This window comes from Astatotilapia calliptera, chromosome 2 (genome assembly GCF_964374335.1).
Source record: "Astatotilapia calliptera chromosome 2, fAstCal68.1, whole genome shotgun sequence".
NCBI lineage: Eukaryota > Metazoa > Chordata > Actinopteri > Cichliformes > Cichlidae > Astatotilapia > Astatotilapia calliptera.
Genome location: NC_137423.1, coordinates 30,795,824 through 30,816,270, shown reverse-complemented (window position 1 = coordinate 30,816,270; position 20,447 = coordinate 30,795,824). Strand labels below are relative to the sequence as shown.

Below are 20,447 nucleotides of genomic sequence, written 5' to 3'. Positions count from 1 at the left end.
GGACTAACCTCAAGAGGAGAGTCTGGTTCATCCAGGATGCTCTTTTCACTCTGTATCCGCTGCATCGTTCCTGTAGAACTGGGGTCCATTATCAGCACGTTCTGACTACCAGCTCTGCCGAACTTACAGTCACTCTTTCTGGAGTCAGTCGTCCTGCACACCTCGTAATTGTACACATGGGGCAGAGTCCCTGTCCCCAAAGTGTCTGAGTAACGTGGTGGATAATATGGAATGACAGGCAGGTTGGAGTGATACAGGATGCGAGACTGTCTCCACCTGTAGATTTTGACTGATATAATAACCACTAAACACGTGATGAAGAGGAAGGAAACTACAGCCAGAGCCAAGACTAAGTAAAAAGTCAGGTTGTCATTGTACTCCTTGTCGTGGGTCAACTCAGTGAACTCCGACAGCACTTCAGGGAAGCTGTCCGCCACCGCCACGTTAACAATGACTGTAGCTGAACGAGAGGGCTGTCCGTTGTCCTCCACTATAACAGTCAGTCTTTGTTTGACAGCATCTTTATCAGTGACTTGGCGGATAGTTCTGATTTCTCCATTCTGTAAGCCCACTTCAAACAGCGCCCTGTCTGTGGCTTTCTGCAGTTTATAGGAGAGCCAGGCGTTCTGTCCAGAGTCCACATCAACCGCCACCACTTTCGTCACCAGATAGCCCACATCTGCTGAACGAGGCACCATTTCAGCCACCAGAGAGCCACCAGTCTGGACTGGGTACAGAACCTGAGGGGGGTTGTCGTTCTGGTCCTGGATCATTATTTTCACAGTCACATTGCTGCTGAGTGGAGGAGATCCTCCATCCTGCGCTTTTACGCGGAAGTGGAAATCTTTGATCTGCTCGTAGTCAAAAGAGCGCACTGCATGGATGACTCCACTATCTGCACTAACGGACACATATGAGGAGACTGGCACTCCGTTAACGGAGGAGTCCTCCAGTATGTAAGAAACACGGGCGTTCTGGTTCCAGTCAGCGTCTGTGGCTTTGACTGTGAATATAGAGAGACCTGGCGTATTGTTTTCTACAATGTAGGCCTCATATGAGCTCCTCTCAAAGACAGGTGCGTTGTCATTAACGTCTGAGACCTGTAAGGTGAGAGTGACGCTGCTGGAGAGGGAGGGCACTCCCTCATCAGAGCAGGTCACAGTTATGTTATACTCAGAGGCTTTCTCTCTGTCTAAATCACTGTCTGTTACTAAGGTATAGAAATTATTTGAAGATGCTCTTAATTCGAAAGGTACGTTATCACTCATAAAACACTGCACTTTTCCGTTTTCCCCCGAGTCCTTGTCTTCAATGTTTATCATCGTAACTACTGTGTTGGGATTAGCATCCTCTGATATCACAGCTGACTTCGACATTATGTTGATTTCAGGTTTGTTGTCGTTTACATCTTGCACATCGACAATTAATTTGCACGAATCCGTGAGTCCACCCTCATCACTAGCAAGTAAATTTATTTGATAGTTTCTTGACTTTTCATAGTCAATTATTCCAATTAATACAACATTCCCGTTTTCCTCATTAATCTCAAATATTCTGGTGTCATCATCTGCTGCATTTGTGATTGAATATGTTATTTTACTGTTCGAACCTTGGTCTGCGTCTGACGCTGTAACAGTAGCAACAACTGTTCCTTTAGGTGAATTCTCAGTGACTGTAGCTTTGTAAGTTTGCTGTGTAAAAACCGGCGCATTATCATTAGCGTCTAAAACTGTAATGAGAATCTGCATTGTTCCTGACATCTGTGGCTCCCCTCCATCTACAGCTGTTAACACGAGGGATATCTGCTCTTGTTTCTCTCTGTCCAAAGGTTTCTGTAGTACGATCTCAACATCTTTATTTCCATCAGAGTTGCTGTGCAGTTTGAGAGCAAAATTGTCACTTGGTTTTAACTCATATGACTGAACACTATTCATTTCAACATCCAGATCCACAGCCCTTTCCAGAACAAATTTTGCCCCGATGAGCGCCGTTTCGCTAATTTTGAAAATGATTTTAGTTTTTTTAAAAGTAGGTGCATTGTCATTGATATCTGTGATCTGCACTGTAACCGTATAAAATTCCATCGGATTCTCCAAAATGATCTGAAAATGTAGAGCACACGGCGTCGTCTGTTTGCACAGCGCCTCTCTGTCGATCCTTTCTTTAACGAGGAGGACTCCTCTTTCTCTGTTCAGCTCGACGTACTGATCGGTGTCTCGAGCATAAATCCGAGCCTTACCTGAAGTCAACCGTTTGATTTGTAAACCCAAGTCTTGTGCTATATTACCAACTAACGATCCTTTAGTCATTTCCTCTGGTATTATATAGCTCACTTGTCCGAGCACCGAGCCGACGGCGAGAAGAGAGATAAACAGGAGTACTTGCCTTGCCATTGTTTTATGCGATTTTGCCAATGGATGTTCACTGTGATAATATCCTACAAATCACGCTTTAAACGTCAAACTTCAATTTCGCACGTTTATCATCCACACATGAGAAAATGTACTAAAACGGTCGATGTCCTTTGCATCCAAATACTGTGTATATCTCGAGGCCGTCCTTTGTCGTTCTGTTCTTTCTTCGCTATACCGACGTTACGAGGGAGTTGCTGTTATAACCCTACTCGGCTGTTGACAATTTAGTCAACAGCGGCCCTAAGAGTTCACCTTAGAAAACTGCAGACAGCCAACATGAAGGTTTTTTCTTTTTAAAATAAGTCACAAAAATACCAAGTCAAATGGTAATATTTATACTGAAAACGCACACGGAAATCCATTACCAAATAATACGGATCATATTCACGCCTCTGGAAGGTTGGTTTAGAGACATTTTTAAAGTAACTTTAACCTTGGGCTGCTCAGTCTCTCTCTCTCTCTCTCTCTCTCTCTCTCTCTCACACACACACACACACACACACACATTATATATATATATATATATATATATATATATATATATATATATATATATATATATATATATATATATATGTAAAAAATTAAAACCATGAAGATTTGAGAGCATTGAATGAAACACCTGGTAGGCTAAAGCGGTTATAATGTCCAGAAAACATTTGTTCAGTCCTGAATCACATTGAAACAAAACTCAGGACACAATGGGGAAACACTAACGGGGTAAATAGATGGCGATGGACTTAAGTTGCTGTCCAGCGTTCTGAAATGGACAACGCCAGATTTGTGGCGCTTGCCTCTACGTCAGTGAGGCAGGCACCACGAAAGAAATCCTGTCAGATGAGGGGCATTTATTTGCAACAATTAAAACAAAATCTATAAAATGAGTGGACATGAAATATTGATCTCCTCAACAAAAAAGCTAGATTGAATCACAATAAGAGATTACTGACAATTCCCAAAGTAACGGAACATATACATGTACAGAGAAGTGAGTACTGAACTGGAAAACACTTACACGAAATATGCAAAGTCAACATGTAATAAACATGAGGTCGGTATTTGTCATTCCTAAAATGTAAAATATGAAACGAAAAAAATTCCAAATCTTAATAAATAACAGTTTGTTTAAGTGGAAATATAAGCCACTGGAAATACAAATTTGAGATCATATGGACGATAACGTTATTTTAATTGTATTATATATGATCTATAAGGCTTGAAGGCAATCTGATATTTGTATGATGATGTAGAAAACATTTAAGGGCAGTCTAACCTCAAGAGGAGAGTCTGGTTCATCCAGGATGCTCTTTTCACTCTGTATCCGCTGCATCGTTCCTGTAGAACTGGGGTCCATTATCAACACGTTCTGACTACCAGCTCTGCCGAACTTACAGTCACTCTTTCTGGAGTCAGTCGTCCTGCACACCTCGTAATTGTACACATGTGGCAGAGTTCCTGTCCCCAAAGTGTCTGAGTAACGTGGTGGATAATATGGAATGACAGGCAGGTTGGAGTGATACAGGATGCGAGACTGTCTCCACCTGTAGATTTTGACTGATATAATAACCACTAAACACATGATGAAGAGGAAGGAAACTACAGCCAGAGCCAAGACTAAGTAAAAAGTCAGGTTGTCATTGTACTCCTTGTCGTGGGTCAACTCAGTGAACTCCGACAGCACTTCAGGGAAGCTGTCCGCCACCGCCACGTTAACAACCACTGTAGCTGAACGGGAAGGCTGTCCGTTGTCCTCCACTATAACAGTCAGTCTTTGCTTGACAGCATCTTTATCAGTGACTTGGCGGATAGTTCTGATTTCTCCATTCTGTAAGCCCATTTCAAACAGCGCCCTGTCTGTGGCTTTCTGCAGTTTATAGGAGAGCCAGGCATTCTGTCCAGAGTCCACATCAACAGCCACCACTTTCGTCACCAGATAGCCCACATCTGCTGAACGAGGCACCATTTCAGCCACCAGAGAGCCACCAGTCTGGACTGGGTACAGAACCTGAGGGGGGTTGTCGTTCTGGTCTTGGATCATTATTTTCACAGTCACGTTGCTGCTGAGTGGAGGAGAGCCTCCATCCTGTGCTTTCACGCGGAAGTGGAAATCTTTGATCTGCTCGTAGTCAAAAGAGCGCACTGCATGGATGACTCCACTATCAGCACTAACGGACACATATGAAGAGACTGGCACTCCGTTGACGGAGGAGTCCTCCAGTATGTAAGAAACACGGGCATTCTGGTTCCAGTCAGCGTCTGTGGCTTTGACTGTAAATATAGAGAGGCCCGGTGTGTTGTTTTCTACAATGTAGGCCTCATATGAGCTCCTCTCAAAGACAGGTGCGTTATCATTAACGTCTGAGATCTGTAAGGTGAGAGTGACGCTGCTGGAGAGGGAGGGCACTCCCTCATCAGAGCAGGTCACAGTGATGTTATACTCAGAGGCTCTCTCTCTGTCTAAATCACTGTCTGTTACTAAGGTATAGAAGTGATTTGTTGATGATTTCAAAATGAAAGGTACACTATCACTAACTGAACATTGAACATTCCCTCTTTCTCCAGTGTCCCTGTCTTCAACGTTTATCATTGTAACAACTGTATTGAGTTTAGCATCCTCTGAAATCACAGTCGACTTAGACATTATGTTGATTTCAGGTTTGTTGTCATTTAAATCCAGAACATCAACAATCAGTTTACAGGAATCTGTTAGTCCTCCAACATCACTAGCACGTAAACTTAACTGAAAACCTCGTGAATCCTCGAAGTCAGTATTCCCAATTAAAGTCACTTCGCCGTTCTCCTTGTTTATGTTAAAGACTTTCCTGACGTCATCCACTTTGTTTGTGATTGAATATGTTATTTTACTGTTCGAACCTTGGTCTGCGTCTGACGCTGTAACAGTAGCAACAACTGTTCCTTTAGGTGAATTCTCAGTGACTGTAGCTTTGTAAGTTTGCTGTGTAAAAACCGGCGCATTATCATTAGCGTCTAAAACTGTAATGACAATCTGCATTGTTCCTGACATCTGTGGCTCTCCTCCATCTATAGCTGTTAACACGAGGGATATCTGCTCTTGTTTCTCTCTGTCTAAAGGTTTCTGCAGTACCATCTCAACATTTTTATTTCCATCAGCATTATTATGCATTTTAAGAACGAAATTGTCAGTTGGTTTTATTTCGTACCTTTGAAGATCATTGGTGCCAACATCAAGATCCACAGCCCTTTCCAGAACAAATTTTGCACCAATTACCGCAGACTCACTAATTTTAAATTCAATATCAGCTTCTTCAAAGGTTGGTGCATTATCATTGATATCTGTGATCTGCACTGTAACCGTATAAAATTCCATCGGATTCTCCAAAATGATCTGAAAATGTAGAGCACACGGTGTAGTCCGTCTGCACAGCGCCTCTCTGTCGATCCTTTCTTTAACGAGGAGGACTCCTCTTTCTCTGTTCAGCTCGACGTACTGGTCGCTGTCTCGGGTATAAATTCGAGCTTTACCTGATATTAAACGTTTGATTTGTAAACCCAAATCCTGTGCTATATTACCGACTAACGATCCTTTAGTCATTTCCTCCGGTATTGTATAGCTGACTTGTCCAGTTACCGAGCCAAAGGAAAGGAGAGCAAAACACAACAGCGCAGGCCCTTTCATTGTCCTACCCTAGGATTTTATCAACGATGCTCCACAACGCGAACATGCATCCAGCTGAGTGAAAGGAGTTCCAAAGTCAGACGTCAGTCTTGTAGCTTTACAGTCCTCTGTACATCGAATAGTCTTAAATCGTCGTATTTTTAATCTGAAATTCTGCGGATGGAGAATGCCTGGTCGTTCTCGTAATACCCCGTCCTCGTTATGCGGGCGTATATGGGAGGTACTCAGCTGCTATAACCCTGCTCCCATCCGTCAAAACTCTGGTCAACAGCGGCCCTAAGAGTTCATAACAGAAAACTGCACAACAGCTCCCTAAATTACACTGTTCAAAAGACTTGCTGTTAGCGAAGTGTAACAAGTAAGACTTTAAGTAAATAATACAAGAAATTGAAGCGAGAGAGCGAGAGAGTGAGGGAGAGAGAGAGAGACAGAGACAGAGAGAGCTGGAGAGAAACAACACAATCCACGTTGTAATCGCCGATTGCACACTACAACACAGTTTACGGTTCAAATGTATTTCTATTTTGTTTTTTTTTCTCCTTTATAATCAAAAAATCAGTCAAAGCACCCTGTCAATTACTGCAAGAAGTACATTTTCACAAAAAACTACAACAAGAATAAACGTACGTTAAAATGTATAAGTACCTCACTAAAAATATAATTGGGCATGGGAAGGACAAAAGAAAGTTTTATTAATATCGCTGTTCGTGGTGCTGAAATGATGACGTGCCAATCGATGGGAATGATTTATAAAATGATTTACCGTGCATTCGTGAGGAGATAATGAATGTGCAAAACCAGGCAAAACTAATTCTGTTCTTTGGGGAAACCGTACTATCTATTAAGATATTGAAGTGATTACTTAAAAAAAGTGAGGTGATGATTCAGCCTGTTGTCACGGAAGAGCAAGAAATCGGTGCATGAAACATTGTTGCCGATGAAGGGACTAATGAAATTTCTCAGTCAGAAATTTTTAAAGAGATAATCTAACAATATTTTATATGGAAATTGTAACAGCTGCATTAGAAAAACTCTTTCAGGGAAAACCAGATTGCCCACTGAAAATGTGCTCAATGTTTAATGCACTGAATTAATAAATAAATAGGCAATGTACCTTTGCAGTTATCTTAAACCATCAATGATTGAAAATGTATATTATATATAATCTATGATCTTTTAAAATACCTTAACATGCCGTGAAACCAGATTTATAACTGACCTCTAGAGGAGAGTCTGGTTCATCCAGGATGCTCTTTTCACTCTGTATCCGCTGCATCGTTCCTGTAGAACTGGGGTCCATTATCAGCACGTTCTGACTACCAGCTCTGCCGAACTTACAGTCACTCTTTCTGGAGTCAGTCGTCCTGCACACCTCGTAATTGTACACATGTGGCAGAGTCCCTGTCCCCAAAGTGTCTGAGTAACGTGGTGGATAATATGGAATGACAGGCAGGTTGGAGTGATACAGGATGCGAGACTGTCTCCACCTGTAGATTTTGACTGATATAATAACCACTAAACACGTGATGAAGAGGAAGGAAACTACAGCCAGAGCCAAGACTAAGTAAAAAGTCAGGTTGTCATTGTACTCCTTGTCGTGGGTCAACTCAGTGAACTCCGACAGCACTTCAGGGAAGCTGTCCGCCACCGCCACGTTAACAACGACTGTAGCAGAACGAGAGGGCTGCCCGTTGTCCTCCACTATAACAGTCAGTCTTTGTTTGACAGCATCTTTATCAGTGACTTGGCGGATAGTTCTGATTTCTCCATTCTGTAAGCCCACTTCAAACAGCGCCCTGTCTGTGGCTTTCTGCAGTTTATAGGAGAGCCAGGCATTCTGTCCAGAGTCCACATCAACAGCCACCACTTTAGTCACCAGATAGCCCACATCTGCTGAACGAGGCACCATTTCAGCCACCAGAGAGCCACCAGTCTGGACTGGGTACAGAACCTGAGGGGGGTTGTCGTTCTGGTCTTGGATCATCATTTTCACAGTCACGTTGCTGCTGAGTGGAGGAGATCCTCCATCCTGCGCTTTTACGCGGAAGTGGAAGTCTTTGATCTGCTCGTAGTCAAAAGAGCGCACTGCATGGATGACTCCACTATCAGTACTAACAGACACATATGAAGAGACTGGCACTCCGTTAACGGAGGAGTCCTCCAGTATGTAAGAAACACGGGCATTCTGGTTCCAGTCAGCGTCTGTGGCTTTGACTGTGAATATAGAGAGACCCGGTGTATTGTTTTCTACAATATAGGCCTCATATGAGCTCCTCTCAAAGACAGGTGCGTTATCATTAACGTCTGAGATTTGTAAGGTTAGAGTGACACTGGTGGAGAGGGAGGGCACTCCCTCATCAGAGCAGGTCACAGTGATGTTAAAATTAGAGGATATCTCTCTGTCTAAATCACTGTCTGTTATTAAATTATAGAAATTATTTGTAGATTTTTTTAGCATGAATGGTATGTTTTCGCTTACTGAACAATAAACTTTTCCGTTTTTTCCCGAGTCCTTATCTTCGATATTTATCATCATAACGACTGTATTGAGTTTAGCATCCTCTGAAATCACGGTCGCCTTCGTCATTATGCTAATTTCAGGTTTGTTGTCATTGACATCGAACACATCAACAATAACCCTAGAGGAGTCTGTTAGTCCTCCATCATCACTAGCAAGTAAATTTATTTGAAAATTTCGTGACTCCTCAAAGTCAATATTCCCAATTAAAGTCACTTCGCCATTCTCTTGGTTTATCTTAAAGACATCCCTGATATTATCTAAAGTATTTGTGATTGAATACGTTACTTTACTATTCGAACCTTGATCTGCGTCTGACGCTGTAACAGTAGCAACAACTGTTCCTTTAGGTGAATTCTCAGTGACTGTAGCTTTGTATGTTTGCTGTGTAAAAACCGGCGCATTATCATTAGCGTCTAAAACTGTAATGAGAATCTGCATTGTTCCTGACATCTGTGGCTCTCCTCCATCTACAGCAGTTAACACGAGGGATATCTGCTCTTGCTTCTCTCTGTCCAAAGGTTTCTGCAGTACCATCTCAACGTTTTTATTTCCATCAGCATTATTATGCATTTTCAGAACAAAATTGTCAGTTGGTTTTATTTCGTACCTTTGAAGATCATTGGTGCCAACATCAACATCCACAGCCCTTTCCAGAACAAATTTTGCCCCAGTTACCGCAGACTCACTAATTTTAAACTCCATCTCTGTTTTCTCAAAGGTTGGTGCATTGTCATTGATATCGGTGATCTGCACTGTAACTGTATAAAATTCCATCGGATTCTCCAAAATGATCTGAAAATGTAGAGCACACGGTGTCGTCCGTCTGCACAGCGCCTCTCTGTCGATCCTTTCTTTAACGAGGAGGACACCTCTTTCTCTGTTCAGCTCGACGTACTGGTCGCTGTCTCGGGTATAAATTCGAGCTTTACCTGATATTAAACGTTTGATTTGTAAACCCAAATCCTGTGCTATATTACCGACTAACGATCCTTTAGTCATTTCCTCCGGTATTGTATAGCTGACTTGTCCAGTTACCGAGCCAAAGGAAAGGAGAGCAAAAAACAACAGCGCAGGCCCTTTCATTGTTCTATCCTAGTATTCTATCAACGAGGCTCCACAACGCGAAAATATATTCCATTAAGTGAAATCAATTCCTGGTAGACACAACAATCTTTTAGCGTTATATTCCTCCCAGAACAACGGAAAATTAAAAAAAATAAATGTCGTCTTTGTCATCAGATATTCTGCGCATCTAGAATATCCGCTCTTTCTCGTCGTACCCCGTGCTCGTTATGTCGTCGTTTATGTGAGATACGCTGCTGTTGCAACCCTACTGTCAGCCATCAACACTCTGGTCAACAGCGGCCCTAAGAGTTCAAAAAACAAAACTGCAGAACACTACCGTCAGGCAATCCGTAATAGAAGACTTGCAATCACAGATGTTTATCACGGGAAACGTAAATTAAATTAAAAAAAAAAACAACAACCCACAAACAAAAAACAAAAGTTTTCTTCAACGGTGTTGATTCCTCACTTCAATATAAATTAGATCAAATGTAGTGTGAATGGTAAATATACTGGTTTCTACAAAACGCTTAAAAAACACCTGCTTTAAGACTCAAACGCCTTGTCCAGCATGTTTCATTCACACATTTATTCATTTTTTCTTGCGCTAAGACATTTCTAACAGTCACACTCCAATGAACGCATCGGGAGAAGCTCAGGGTTCAATATCTTGTCCAAAGGTAATTTTCACTCAGACCGGAGATGCTATTGATCCAACACCACACGTCCCACTGATACATGAGTTCCCCTACCTCGTGAGCTAAAGCCAAACCAACTAACAGTGTTTTCTTTCTTAAAATTATCAGTCATGAAAATGATTCCGTGAAAGCATACTCAAAGTATTAAATAAGCAAATTTTGTGAAGACAAAATCCCACAGGAATAATAAAAAGATATGTAAAATACAAGAAGAGTACAGATAAGTTCAATAGTGTCGCTGTCTGCGGTCCTGAAATCACTATCCTAGACGACCAGGATGAGTGGGGGCACCACTGTTTTACATTAAGGAAAACAAAACAAAAAATAAATGAATGAAAAAAAAAAGAATAAATAAAACGCTATGCCCTTTCTGGACATGATAACTAAATTATAACATTGTCAGTGCTGAGTATTTAGTCAAATGTCTTTAGCAAAATCTTATGAAAGAGTGAAATAAATGACTGAAAATTCTGGTACCGATAAGAAAAGAGGTCACTAAATAATTTTAACTAAAGTTTAATTACATCATATTTTTAGAGGAAAATTTAACGACTAAGTAGAAATTGATTCACCGTTTCATATAACAATATGTAATATAGAAACAATTTAAAATAATTAGCATTAAAACCTTTTGCACGAAAACTTAGAGAAGACCTAGCGGACAATTTCACAACGGTAAAACAATTCCCCTTTATAGTTCTAATAGGTCATCAGTGAATAAAAATGTAAATTATATATAAGATCGATGGTTTGGTAAAATAGCAGGATAATTTCAACAGTATAGCCGGATACTGAATCATTTAAAAATACATTATGACATAAAGTTGAAGCCACATTTATAACTGACCTCGAGAGGAGAGTCTGGTTCATCCAGGATGCTCTTTTCACTCTGTATCCGCTGCATCGTTCCTGTAGAACTGGGGTCCATTATCAGCACGTTCTGACTACCAGCTCTGCCGAACTTACAGTCACTCTTTCTGGAGTCAGTCGTCCTGCACACCTCGTAATTGTACACATGTGGCAGAGTCCCTGTCCCCAAAGTGTCTGAGTATCGAGGTGGATAATATGGAATGACAGGCAGGTTGGAGTGATACAGGATGCGAGACTGTCTCCACCTGTAGATTTTGACTGATATAATAACCACTAAACACGTGATGAAGAGGAAGGAAACTACAGCCAGAGCCAAGACTAAGTAAAAAGTCAGGTTGTCATTGTACTCCTTGTCGTGTGTCAACTCAGTGAACTCCGACAGCACTTCAGGGAAGCTGTCCGCCACCGCCACGTTAACAACGACTGTAGCAGAACGAGAGGGCTGTCCGTTGTCCTCCACTATAACAGTCAGTCTTTGTTTGACAGCATCTTTATCAGTGACTTGGCGGATAGTTCTGATTTCTCCATTCTGTAAGCCCACTTCAAACAGCGCCCTGTCTGTGGCTTTCTGCAGCTTATAGGAGAGCCAGGCATTCTGTCCAGAGTCCACATCAACAGCCACCACTTTAGTCACCAGATAGCCCACATCTGCTGAACGAGGCACCATTTCAGCCACCAGAGAGCCACCAGTCTGGACTGGGTACAGAACCTGAGGGGGGTTGTCGTTCTGGTCTTGGATCATTATTTTCACAGTCACGTTGCTGCTGAGTGGAGGAGAGCCTCCATCCTGCGCTTTTACGCGGAAGTGGAAATCTTTGATCTGCTCGTAGTCAAAAGAGCGCACTGCATGGATGACTCCACTATCAGCACTAACGGACACATATGAAGAGACTGGTACTCCGTTGACGGAGGAGTCCTCCAGTATGTAAGAAACACGGGCATTCTGGTTCCAGTCAGCGTCTGTGGCTTTGATTGTGAATACAGAAAGACCCGGCGTGTTGTTTTCTACAATGTAGGCCTCATATGAGTTCCTCTCAAAGACAGGTACGTTGTCATTAACGTCTGAGATCTGTAAGGTGAGAGTGACGCTGCTGGAGAGGGAGGGCACTCCCTCATCAGAGCAGGTCACAGTGATGTTATACTCAGAGGATCTCTCTCTGTCTAAATCACTATCTGTTACTAAGGTATAGAAATTATTTGTTGATGATTTTATAATAAATGGTGCATTTTCGTTGATAAAGCATTTCACGATCCCACTGTCTCCGGAATCTAAGTCCTCAACATTTATCATTGTTACTACTGTGTTGAGATTAGCATCCTCTGATATCACAGTCGATTTGGACATTATGTTGATTTCAGGTTTATTGTCGTTTACATCCAGAACATCAACAATCAGTTTACAAGAATCCGTGAGTCCCCCCTCATCACTTGCTCCTATATTTATTTGGAAGCGTTTTGTTTTTTCAAAATCAATGGTTCCAACCAATGAAACTTGCCCGTTTTCTGTGTTTACTTCAAACATTTTCTTTACGTTACCTAACGTATTTGTGATTGAATATGTTATTTTACTGTTCGAACCTTGATCTGCGTCTGACGCTGTAACAGTAGCAACAACTGTTCCTTTAGGTGAATTCTCAGTGACTGTAGCTTTGTAGGTTTGCTGTGTAAAAACCGGCGCATTATCATTAGCGTCTAAAACTGTAATGAGAATCTGCATTGTCCCTGACATCTGTGGCTCTCCTCCATCTACAGCTGTTAACACGAGGGATATCTGCTCTTGCTTCTCTCTGTCTAAAGGTTTCTGCAGTACCATCTCAACGTTTTTGTGTCCATCGGGGTTACTGTGCAGTCTCAGAGCAAAATTGTTGGTCGACTTTAAATCATAGTTTTGAACCGCATTAATACCAACATCAAGATCCACAGCCCGTTCCAAAACAAATTTTGAGCCGGCAGTTGCAGACTCGCTAATTTTGAAATTCATTTCGCTTTTTTCAAAGGTTGGTGCATTATCATTGATGTCTGTGATCTGGACTGTAACCGTATAAAATTCCATCGGATTCTCCAAAAGGATCTGAAAATGTAAAGCACAAAGCACTGTCTCTGTGCACAGCGCCTCTCTGTCTATTCTCTCCTTGATGAGGAGGACTCCTCTTTCTCTGTTCAGCTCGATGAATTGGTCGCTATTTCTGCTATAGATCTTGGCTTTTCCTGATATTAAACGTTTAATTTCTAAACCTAAATCCTGTGCTATATTTCCAACTAAAGAGCCTCTAGTCATTTCCTCCGGAATCGAGTAACTGACCTGCCCGAAGACTGGGCCGAGGGAAAGGAGAGAGACAAACAGCAGTACTTGCCGTTTCATTGTTCTTTCAGATTTCTCACTCAACGTGGATTCACAATCTATATTCCACACAACAGAAGATACGTATTCCAAAGTCAAAACCTAAGTGTATATTCCGGTCAGCGAAAGCAAATCGCTCCAAAATAAAAATCTTTCTTCAGTATTTATCCTCCTTGATCAGAATCGCTCGATCTTTGTGCGTCGTGTTCCCTCTTTATAATGTCGATGTTACATGGGCGGTGCTGCTACAAACATGGTCTCAGTCCTCAACACTCTGGTCAACAGCGGCCCTAAGAGTCCGCACTATAAAACTGCAGAATATCATCTAAAATTCATCCGCAGGACAACTTACTGTCAAATATGTGCAAATTCGGTAATATCAGCCTACAGAATCTTTAACACTGTCATTTGGACTTGAAAAAAGAACAATCGGGAATCTATTGTGTTTAATTTCTAGGATCACAATAACAGTATATTAAGAAAAACAGGCAGTGACTGTGATGTGAAGATATCAATGGCGTAAGAGAGTTAGCCCGGATAAAACAAGTCAGCTGACCGACCGAAAGGGAAAATGCATCGGGAAAACACAAGTTTACTTAAAGATGGATAACTGGTAAACCTTGGCGCTTGAATTGTGGAAACAGCACAAAATGGACACGAGGTAACATGAATTAATATTGCTAATGCTGCTGTCCGTGGTTCTGAAGTGAATGCGGTTAACATTTGAGGTATATTAATATTGATTAGATGCCATTAAGATTCTGTTTAGAAAAAAATTATTCCTCAAGCATATTAACATTGTTTTTGTTTTGCGCGTGTGTAAAATTGATGTACTAGTTATTCATTGTTGAGCTATGTTATGATAGCGCCTGTGTTTGGCTCTGCCGCTGCCGGGTGCAGTTTGTTGCGCTTTACTACTTTTGTGTTGTTTTCTTCTACTCTACTGTTCTCACTTAGTTTTAACGATGTATTGGCTGCCTTGGTGTATGCTAGCCTGGCTTTGCTATCCATCCGATCCTCACGATCTCTCTTCGTCCTCCTTCTGCATTTTCCACCCTCCACTATTAGCTGGATCTTCGTCAGACCATTTCGGCGGTCCCTCTAGACCACGGAAAAGGAGAGGGAGAAGAGGGGGTATTCAGGTAAAGCTCAGGCTTACCTGGCGGCGGGGTTTGGCTGGTAAGCGACGTGGAGCGTGCCTTGTCTCCTGTGCTCAGAAAAGCTCCATGGAGGGGGACTTGTTTTCCACGTCCCTGTTTGGATATGCTGGGCCCGGCTCTTTGAGACCGTGCTGCCTTAGGAGGGTTTATCCAGACTCTCCTGCCGGCTGGCTCTTTATTCGCTCAGTGAGTGGATTCTACGAGCGTGATGGCTCAAACCCTGTGTACCTACGTCCTTTAACTTGAGCCTTTGCAAATAATGAGGCATCTACCTCGATGAATATGGCACTTTTAACGTGCGATCTCTGTCTAATAAATCATTATTGTTGAATGATTTTATATTATCAAAAAAACTCGACTTTTTCCCCCCTGACTGAGACCTGGCAGCGGGACGTAGAATACGCGTCATTTGTTGAACTCTGCCCGGATGGCTATACTTTTATAACCCAGCCTCGGGTATCTGGCCGGGGTGGTGGGCTTGCGGCGGCTTTCCAGGACCGTTTCTCCTGCCGCTCCGTGAAAATTGGACATTTTCTTTCGTTTGAGATGCAGCTGCTTAAAATTGGAAACAAGGATCCCTTTTACCTTGCTGTGGTATATCGTCCACCTGGCTCTAATGGGCTTTTTTATCAGGGCACAGTGACTTCTTATCCTCTACTATAAAGCTGTCTAGGTTGCTTATAGTTGGGGACTTTAATATACACGTTGATGATGACTCCGACCCCTTTGCCAGAGACTTTATCAACATTAAGGATTCTTTTCATTTTGCTCAGCATGTGTCCGGTCCTACACATAGCAAAGGTCACACACTGGACCTTGTTCTTACTTTGGGTTTGCTCTGAGGACATTTCTATTTCTGATCACCATGTTATTGTTTTTAACATGTCTTTTAATCCCTGTTCAAGGGATGGTTAGCTCTCGCATCTTAAACTCCTCCACAGCGGAGAAATTTGCGCATGCGCTTAACTTACAGTTATCCCCTCATAATGGTGTCGATTCTCAACCAGTCTTTTTTTAAATAATTATTGCCTTTCTATTTTAGATGAAATTTGCCTAGTTAAAATGAGGAGAGTTTCTGCCTCCAAATCTCCTCCTTGGCTAAATGGCAGTATTCCTTGTCTAAAACGTGATTGTCGAAAAGCGGAGCGCAGGTGGAGGAAAACTCATCTAAATGTTCATCTCCTCTACCTAAAGGACCTTTTAATTTCTTTTAATAATGCGATCAGAGATGCGAGGGCTGCCTATTTCTCACACTTAGTTACACGGAGCAGAGGTAATCCTACACTGCTATTCAACACCATTAGTGACATTGTTACTCCTGCTCTACCTGCGGCTCCTATTTCATCTAATAAGGACTGTGAAATTTTTCTTTCTTTTCTGCTTGCAAAAATTAATAACGTGAGAATAATTTTTTCACATTCAGCACCTGTTATGTCTATCTCCACCCCATCTTGGCCGTCATCTTGGATACTTTCTCTTCTGTTTCACTACCTGAGCTGGTAAAACTAGTGAATTCAGTGAAAGCATCCTCCTGTTCACTTGACGTTGTACCTGCATTATTATTCAAAAATGTCTTTCAGTCTATTGGTCTATGTGTGCTCACTTTAATCAACTCTTCACTGGCATAGTTCCGGTTTATTTTAAAAATGCTGCTATTCTCCTACTTTTAAAAAAAACCTCAGCTAGACCTCTCTCTTTGGAACAGTTACAGACCAATTTCTAAATTACCGTTAATCGCTAAGTTTCTAGAAAAGGTTGTGGCTAAGTAACTTATAGCGGGTCTGGACAAACATAGCATTTGCGATAAGTTTCAGTCCGGCTTTCGTAGAGGTCACTCCATGGAAACAGCCCTTCTTAGGGTCTCTAGTGACATTTTGATGAGTAATGATGCAGGAAAATGCTGTGTTCTACTCATGCTGGACCTCACGTTGGCGTTTGACACAATTGACCACCACATTCTCCTTGAACGGTTAAAACATTGGGTTGGTCTATCTGGAACTGCCTTAGAGTGGTTCTGCTCATATCTACATCACCGATCCTTTTCTGTGGTGGTCTCCGAGTTTAGGTCATCCTCTACATCCCTTACTTATGGTGTCCCTCAAGGTTTGGTTTTGGGGCCTTTATTGTTTTTAATACATCTTCTCTCGGCTATCGGCTCTTTTGAGGACATTTCTTATCACTGTTATGCTGAAGATATTCAGTTGTACATTTCTTTTAAGCCCCGTGATTTATCTATGCTTCAGCTTCTGAATGACTGCTTAGATTTGATGAAACGTTGGGTGGCTGCAAATTTCCTCCAACTCAACGAGGGGAAAACTCAAGTCCTTGTATGTGCTCCTGACAGATTTTTATCCCAGATAGTGAAACCCCTGGTCCTCTCTCAGTTTATGTTAAATACTCTGTCAGGAATTTAGGTGTCACCTTTGACTCGACTCTCACATTGGATGGTCATGTTAAATTTCTGGTTCAGTCTTGTTTTTATCATTTAAGAAATTTGGCTAAGTTATGCCCTATTTTATCTCACTCTGAACTGGAGATTGCTATACATGCATTTATTTCCTCATGCTTGGACTATTGTAGCTCACTGTTTATGTGTCTAAGCAAAGGTTCTCTGGACCGTCTGCAGGTTGTGCAAAACGGTGCAGCTAGGCTTTGGACAAAATCCTCTAAGCATTCACACATGACACTGTTGCTATCTCAGCTACACTGGCTTCCTGTTGAATTTAGAGTCCGATTTAAGATCCTGGTCTTGACTTTTAGAGCTTTGTACGGATTGGCACCAGCCTACATCTCTGATCTGCTACAGCCCTATGGCCCTAGCAGGTCCCTGAGGTCATCTGATCAGGGCTTACTTGATATAAAACATACTAAAATGAGAACTAAGGGTGATAGAGCTTTTGCCATTGTGGCCCCTAGACTTTGAAACTCTCTCCCCCAAACCTTAAGAACTCTGGACTCAGTAGCTGCTTTTAAAAAACAACTCAAAGATCACCTTTTTAAAACTGCTTTTGGTTAATTTCTCCCTGTTTTATATTGTCTGTTTTACCTTTTTATGATTTGCTATCTTATGTGCAGCAATTTGTGATTCTGTTTTGAAAGGTGCTATAAAAATAAAATTGTATTTATTTATTTTTATTTTATGTTAAGTAAAGATTAAGTAAAACATAAGATATTTACCAACAAATTCAATATAAGACTCTAGTCCCACAATGGAAAACTTCTCTCAAAACAAACAGATTTCAGCATTATTTAAAATGTAATAAATACACTGACACCATATTAAAGTGGTCTAACCTCTATCGGAGAGTCTGGTTCATCCAGGATGCTCTTTTCACTCTGTATCCGCTGCATTGTTCCTGTAGAACTGGGGTCCATTATCAGCACATTCTGACTACCAGCTCTGCCGAACTTACAGTCACTCTTTCTGGAGTCAGTCGTCCTGCACACCTCGTAATTGTACACATGTGGAAGAGTCCCTGTGCCCAAAGTGTCTGAGTAACGTGGTGGATAATATGGAATGACAGGCAGGTTGGAGTGATACAGGATGCGAGACTGTCTCCACCTGTAGATTTTGACTGATATAATAACCACTAAACACGTGATGAAGAGGAAGGAAACTATAGCCAGAGCCAAGACTAAGTAAAAAGTCAGGTTGTCATTGTACTCCTTGTCGTGCGTCAACTCAGTGAACTCCGACAGAACCTCAGGGAAGCTGTCCGCCACCGCCACGTTGACAATTACTGTAGCTGAACGAGAGGGCTGTCCGTTGTCCTCCACTATAACAGTCAGTCTTTGTTTGACAGCATCTTTATCAGTGACTTGGCGGATAGTTCTGATTTCTCCATTCTGTAAGCCCACTTCAAACAGCGCCCTGTCTGTGGCTTTCTGCAGTTTATAGGAGAGCCAGGCATTCTGTCCAGAGTCCACATCAACAGCCACCACTTTAGTCACCAGATAGCCCAAATCTGCTGAACGAGGCACCATTTCAGCCACCAGAGAGCCACCAGTCTGGACTGGGTACAGAACCTGAGGGGGGTTGTCGTTCTGGTCCTGGATCATTATTTTCACGGTCACGTTGCTGCTGAGTGGAGGAGAGCCTCCATCCTGCGCTTTTACGCGGAAGTGGAAATCTTTGATCTGCTCGTAATCAAAAGAGCGCACTGCATGGATGACTCCACTATCAGCACTAACGGACACATACGAGGAGACTGGCACTCCGTTAACGGAGGAGTCCTCCAGTATGTAAGAAACACGGGCATTCTGGTTCCAGTCAGCGTCTGAGGCTTTGACTGTAAATATAGAGAGACCTGGTGTGTTGTTTTCTATAATGTAGGCCTCATATGAGCTCCTCTCAAAGACAGGTGCGTTATCATTAACGTCTGAGATCTGTAAGGTGAGAGTGACGCTGCTGGAGAGGGAGGGCACTCCCTCATCAGAGCAGGTTACAGTGATGTTGTACTCAGAGGCTCTCTCTCTGTCTAAATCACTGTCTGTTACTATACTGAAAAAGTTATTTGATGTGGAAGAAACTAAAAATGGAATATTCTTGTTAATATTACATTGAACGTTTCCATTTTCGCCTGAGTCTGGATCTTGGATATTTATGATTGTCACAACAGTGCCAAGTGTAATGTCTTCTGCTATTATGTTAGACTTTGACATGACATTTATAGCAGGTACATTATCATTTGTATCAAGTATTTCTACAACAAGTTTACTGGTATCGGCCAATCCTCCTTCATCACTGGCTTGAACATGTATTTGATATTGTCGCTTCTTTTCAAAGTCGGTGTTTCCAACCAGTGTAATTTCACCAGTTTCTCGGTTCACGTCAAATTTTTCCGAAGCATCGTCCACGGAGTTTAATATTGTATATGATATCTTTCCATTGGATCCGTCGTCTAAATCAGAAGCACTAACTGTAATCAGAACAGTTCCTTCGGGCGAATTTTCTTTTAAGGTTGACTTGTATATTTTTTGAGGAAAAACTGGAGCATTATCATTACTATCAAGCACATTTACGTTGATCTGAACTGCCCCGGAGAGCTGCGGTTCACCGCCGTCTACTGCAGTCAAAACAAGCGACAAATGATCCTGTTTTTCTCGATCTAAAGGTTTCTGCAAAACCATTTCTACCAGCTTACTTCCATCCGCTTGATTCTGCACCTTCAAAACGAAGTTATCAGTGGGCTTTAACAGATAACTTTGAAGGCCGTTTACACCCACATCGAGATCTATTGCTTGTTCGAGCATAAACACAGTTCCTGTATTAACTGATTCACTTATTTTGAATTTCATCTCACCTCTTTTGAAAATTGGGGCGTTGTCATTAACATCTGTCACTTCCACGGTAATGCTATAAAATTCCATCGGATTCTCTAAAATAACCTGGAAGTGTAAAGCACAAGGCGCCGTCTGCGCACAGATTAGCTCTCTGTCTATTCTGTCTTTGACGAGGAGGACTCCTCTTTCTCTGTTCAACTCGATGTACTCTGCGCTGTCTCCGGTATAAATCCGAGCTTTCCCTGATTTCAGCCTTTTTACATCCAAACCAAAATCGTGTGCAATATCACCCACAAAAGAGCCTTTCGACATTTCCTCTGGAATGGAGTAACTGACCTGCCCAGTCACTGAGCAGAAACAGAAAAACACGGTGAAAAGCAGCACTTGCCGTTGCATTGTTCTAACCGCCATGTTGCAGTAAAATAAGCCGTGTAATA

General features: G+C 42.0%; 2 protein-coding genes across 27 annotated transcripts in view; both read right to left on the bottom strand.

Annotated features, from left to right (window-relative positions):
- LOC113036849 (protocadherin gamma-C5-like) overlaps positions 1–20,447 on the bottom strand; it is a 271,126-nt gene that overhangs the window by 98,931 nt on the left and 151,748 nt on the right. The window contains exon 1 of one of the 26 annotated variants that reach the window (XM_026193659.2): positions 18,022–20,436. The exons of 23 other annotated variants lie outside the window; for them this stretch is intronic. In XM_026193659.2, the coding sequence (XP_026049444.2) occupies positions 18,022–20,421 (2,400 nt within the window). In that variant the 5' untranslated portion in view covers positions 20,422–20,436. Of the gene's footprint in view, positions 1–8; positions 2,858–18,021; positions 20,437–20,447 lie in introns of those variants that run through there. 2 more of the 26 variants (XM_080288503.1, XM_080288551.1) reach the window with 2 other exon arrangements.
- LOC145420111 (protocadherin gamma-A2-like) lies at positions 2,988–5,590 on the bottom strand. The gene has a single exon (XM_080288883.1). The coding sequence runs from the start codon at positions 5,557–5,559 to the stop codon at positions 3,622–3,624; it is 1,938 nt and encodes a 645-aa protein (XP_080145009.1). The 5' UTR covers positions 5,560–5,590; the 3' UTR covers positions 2,988–3,621.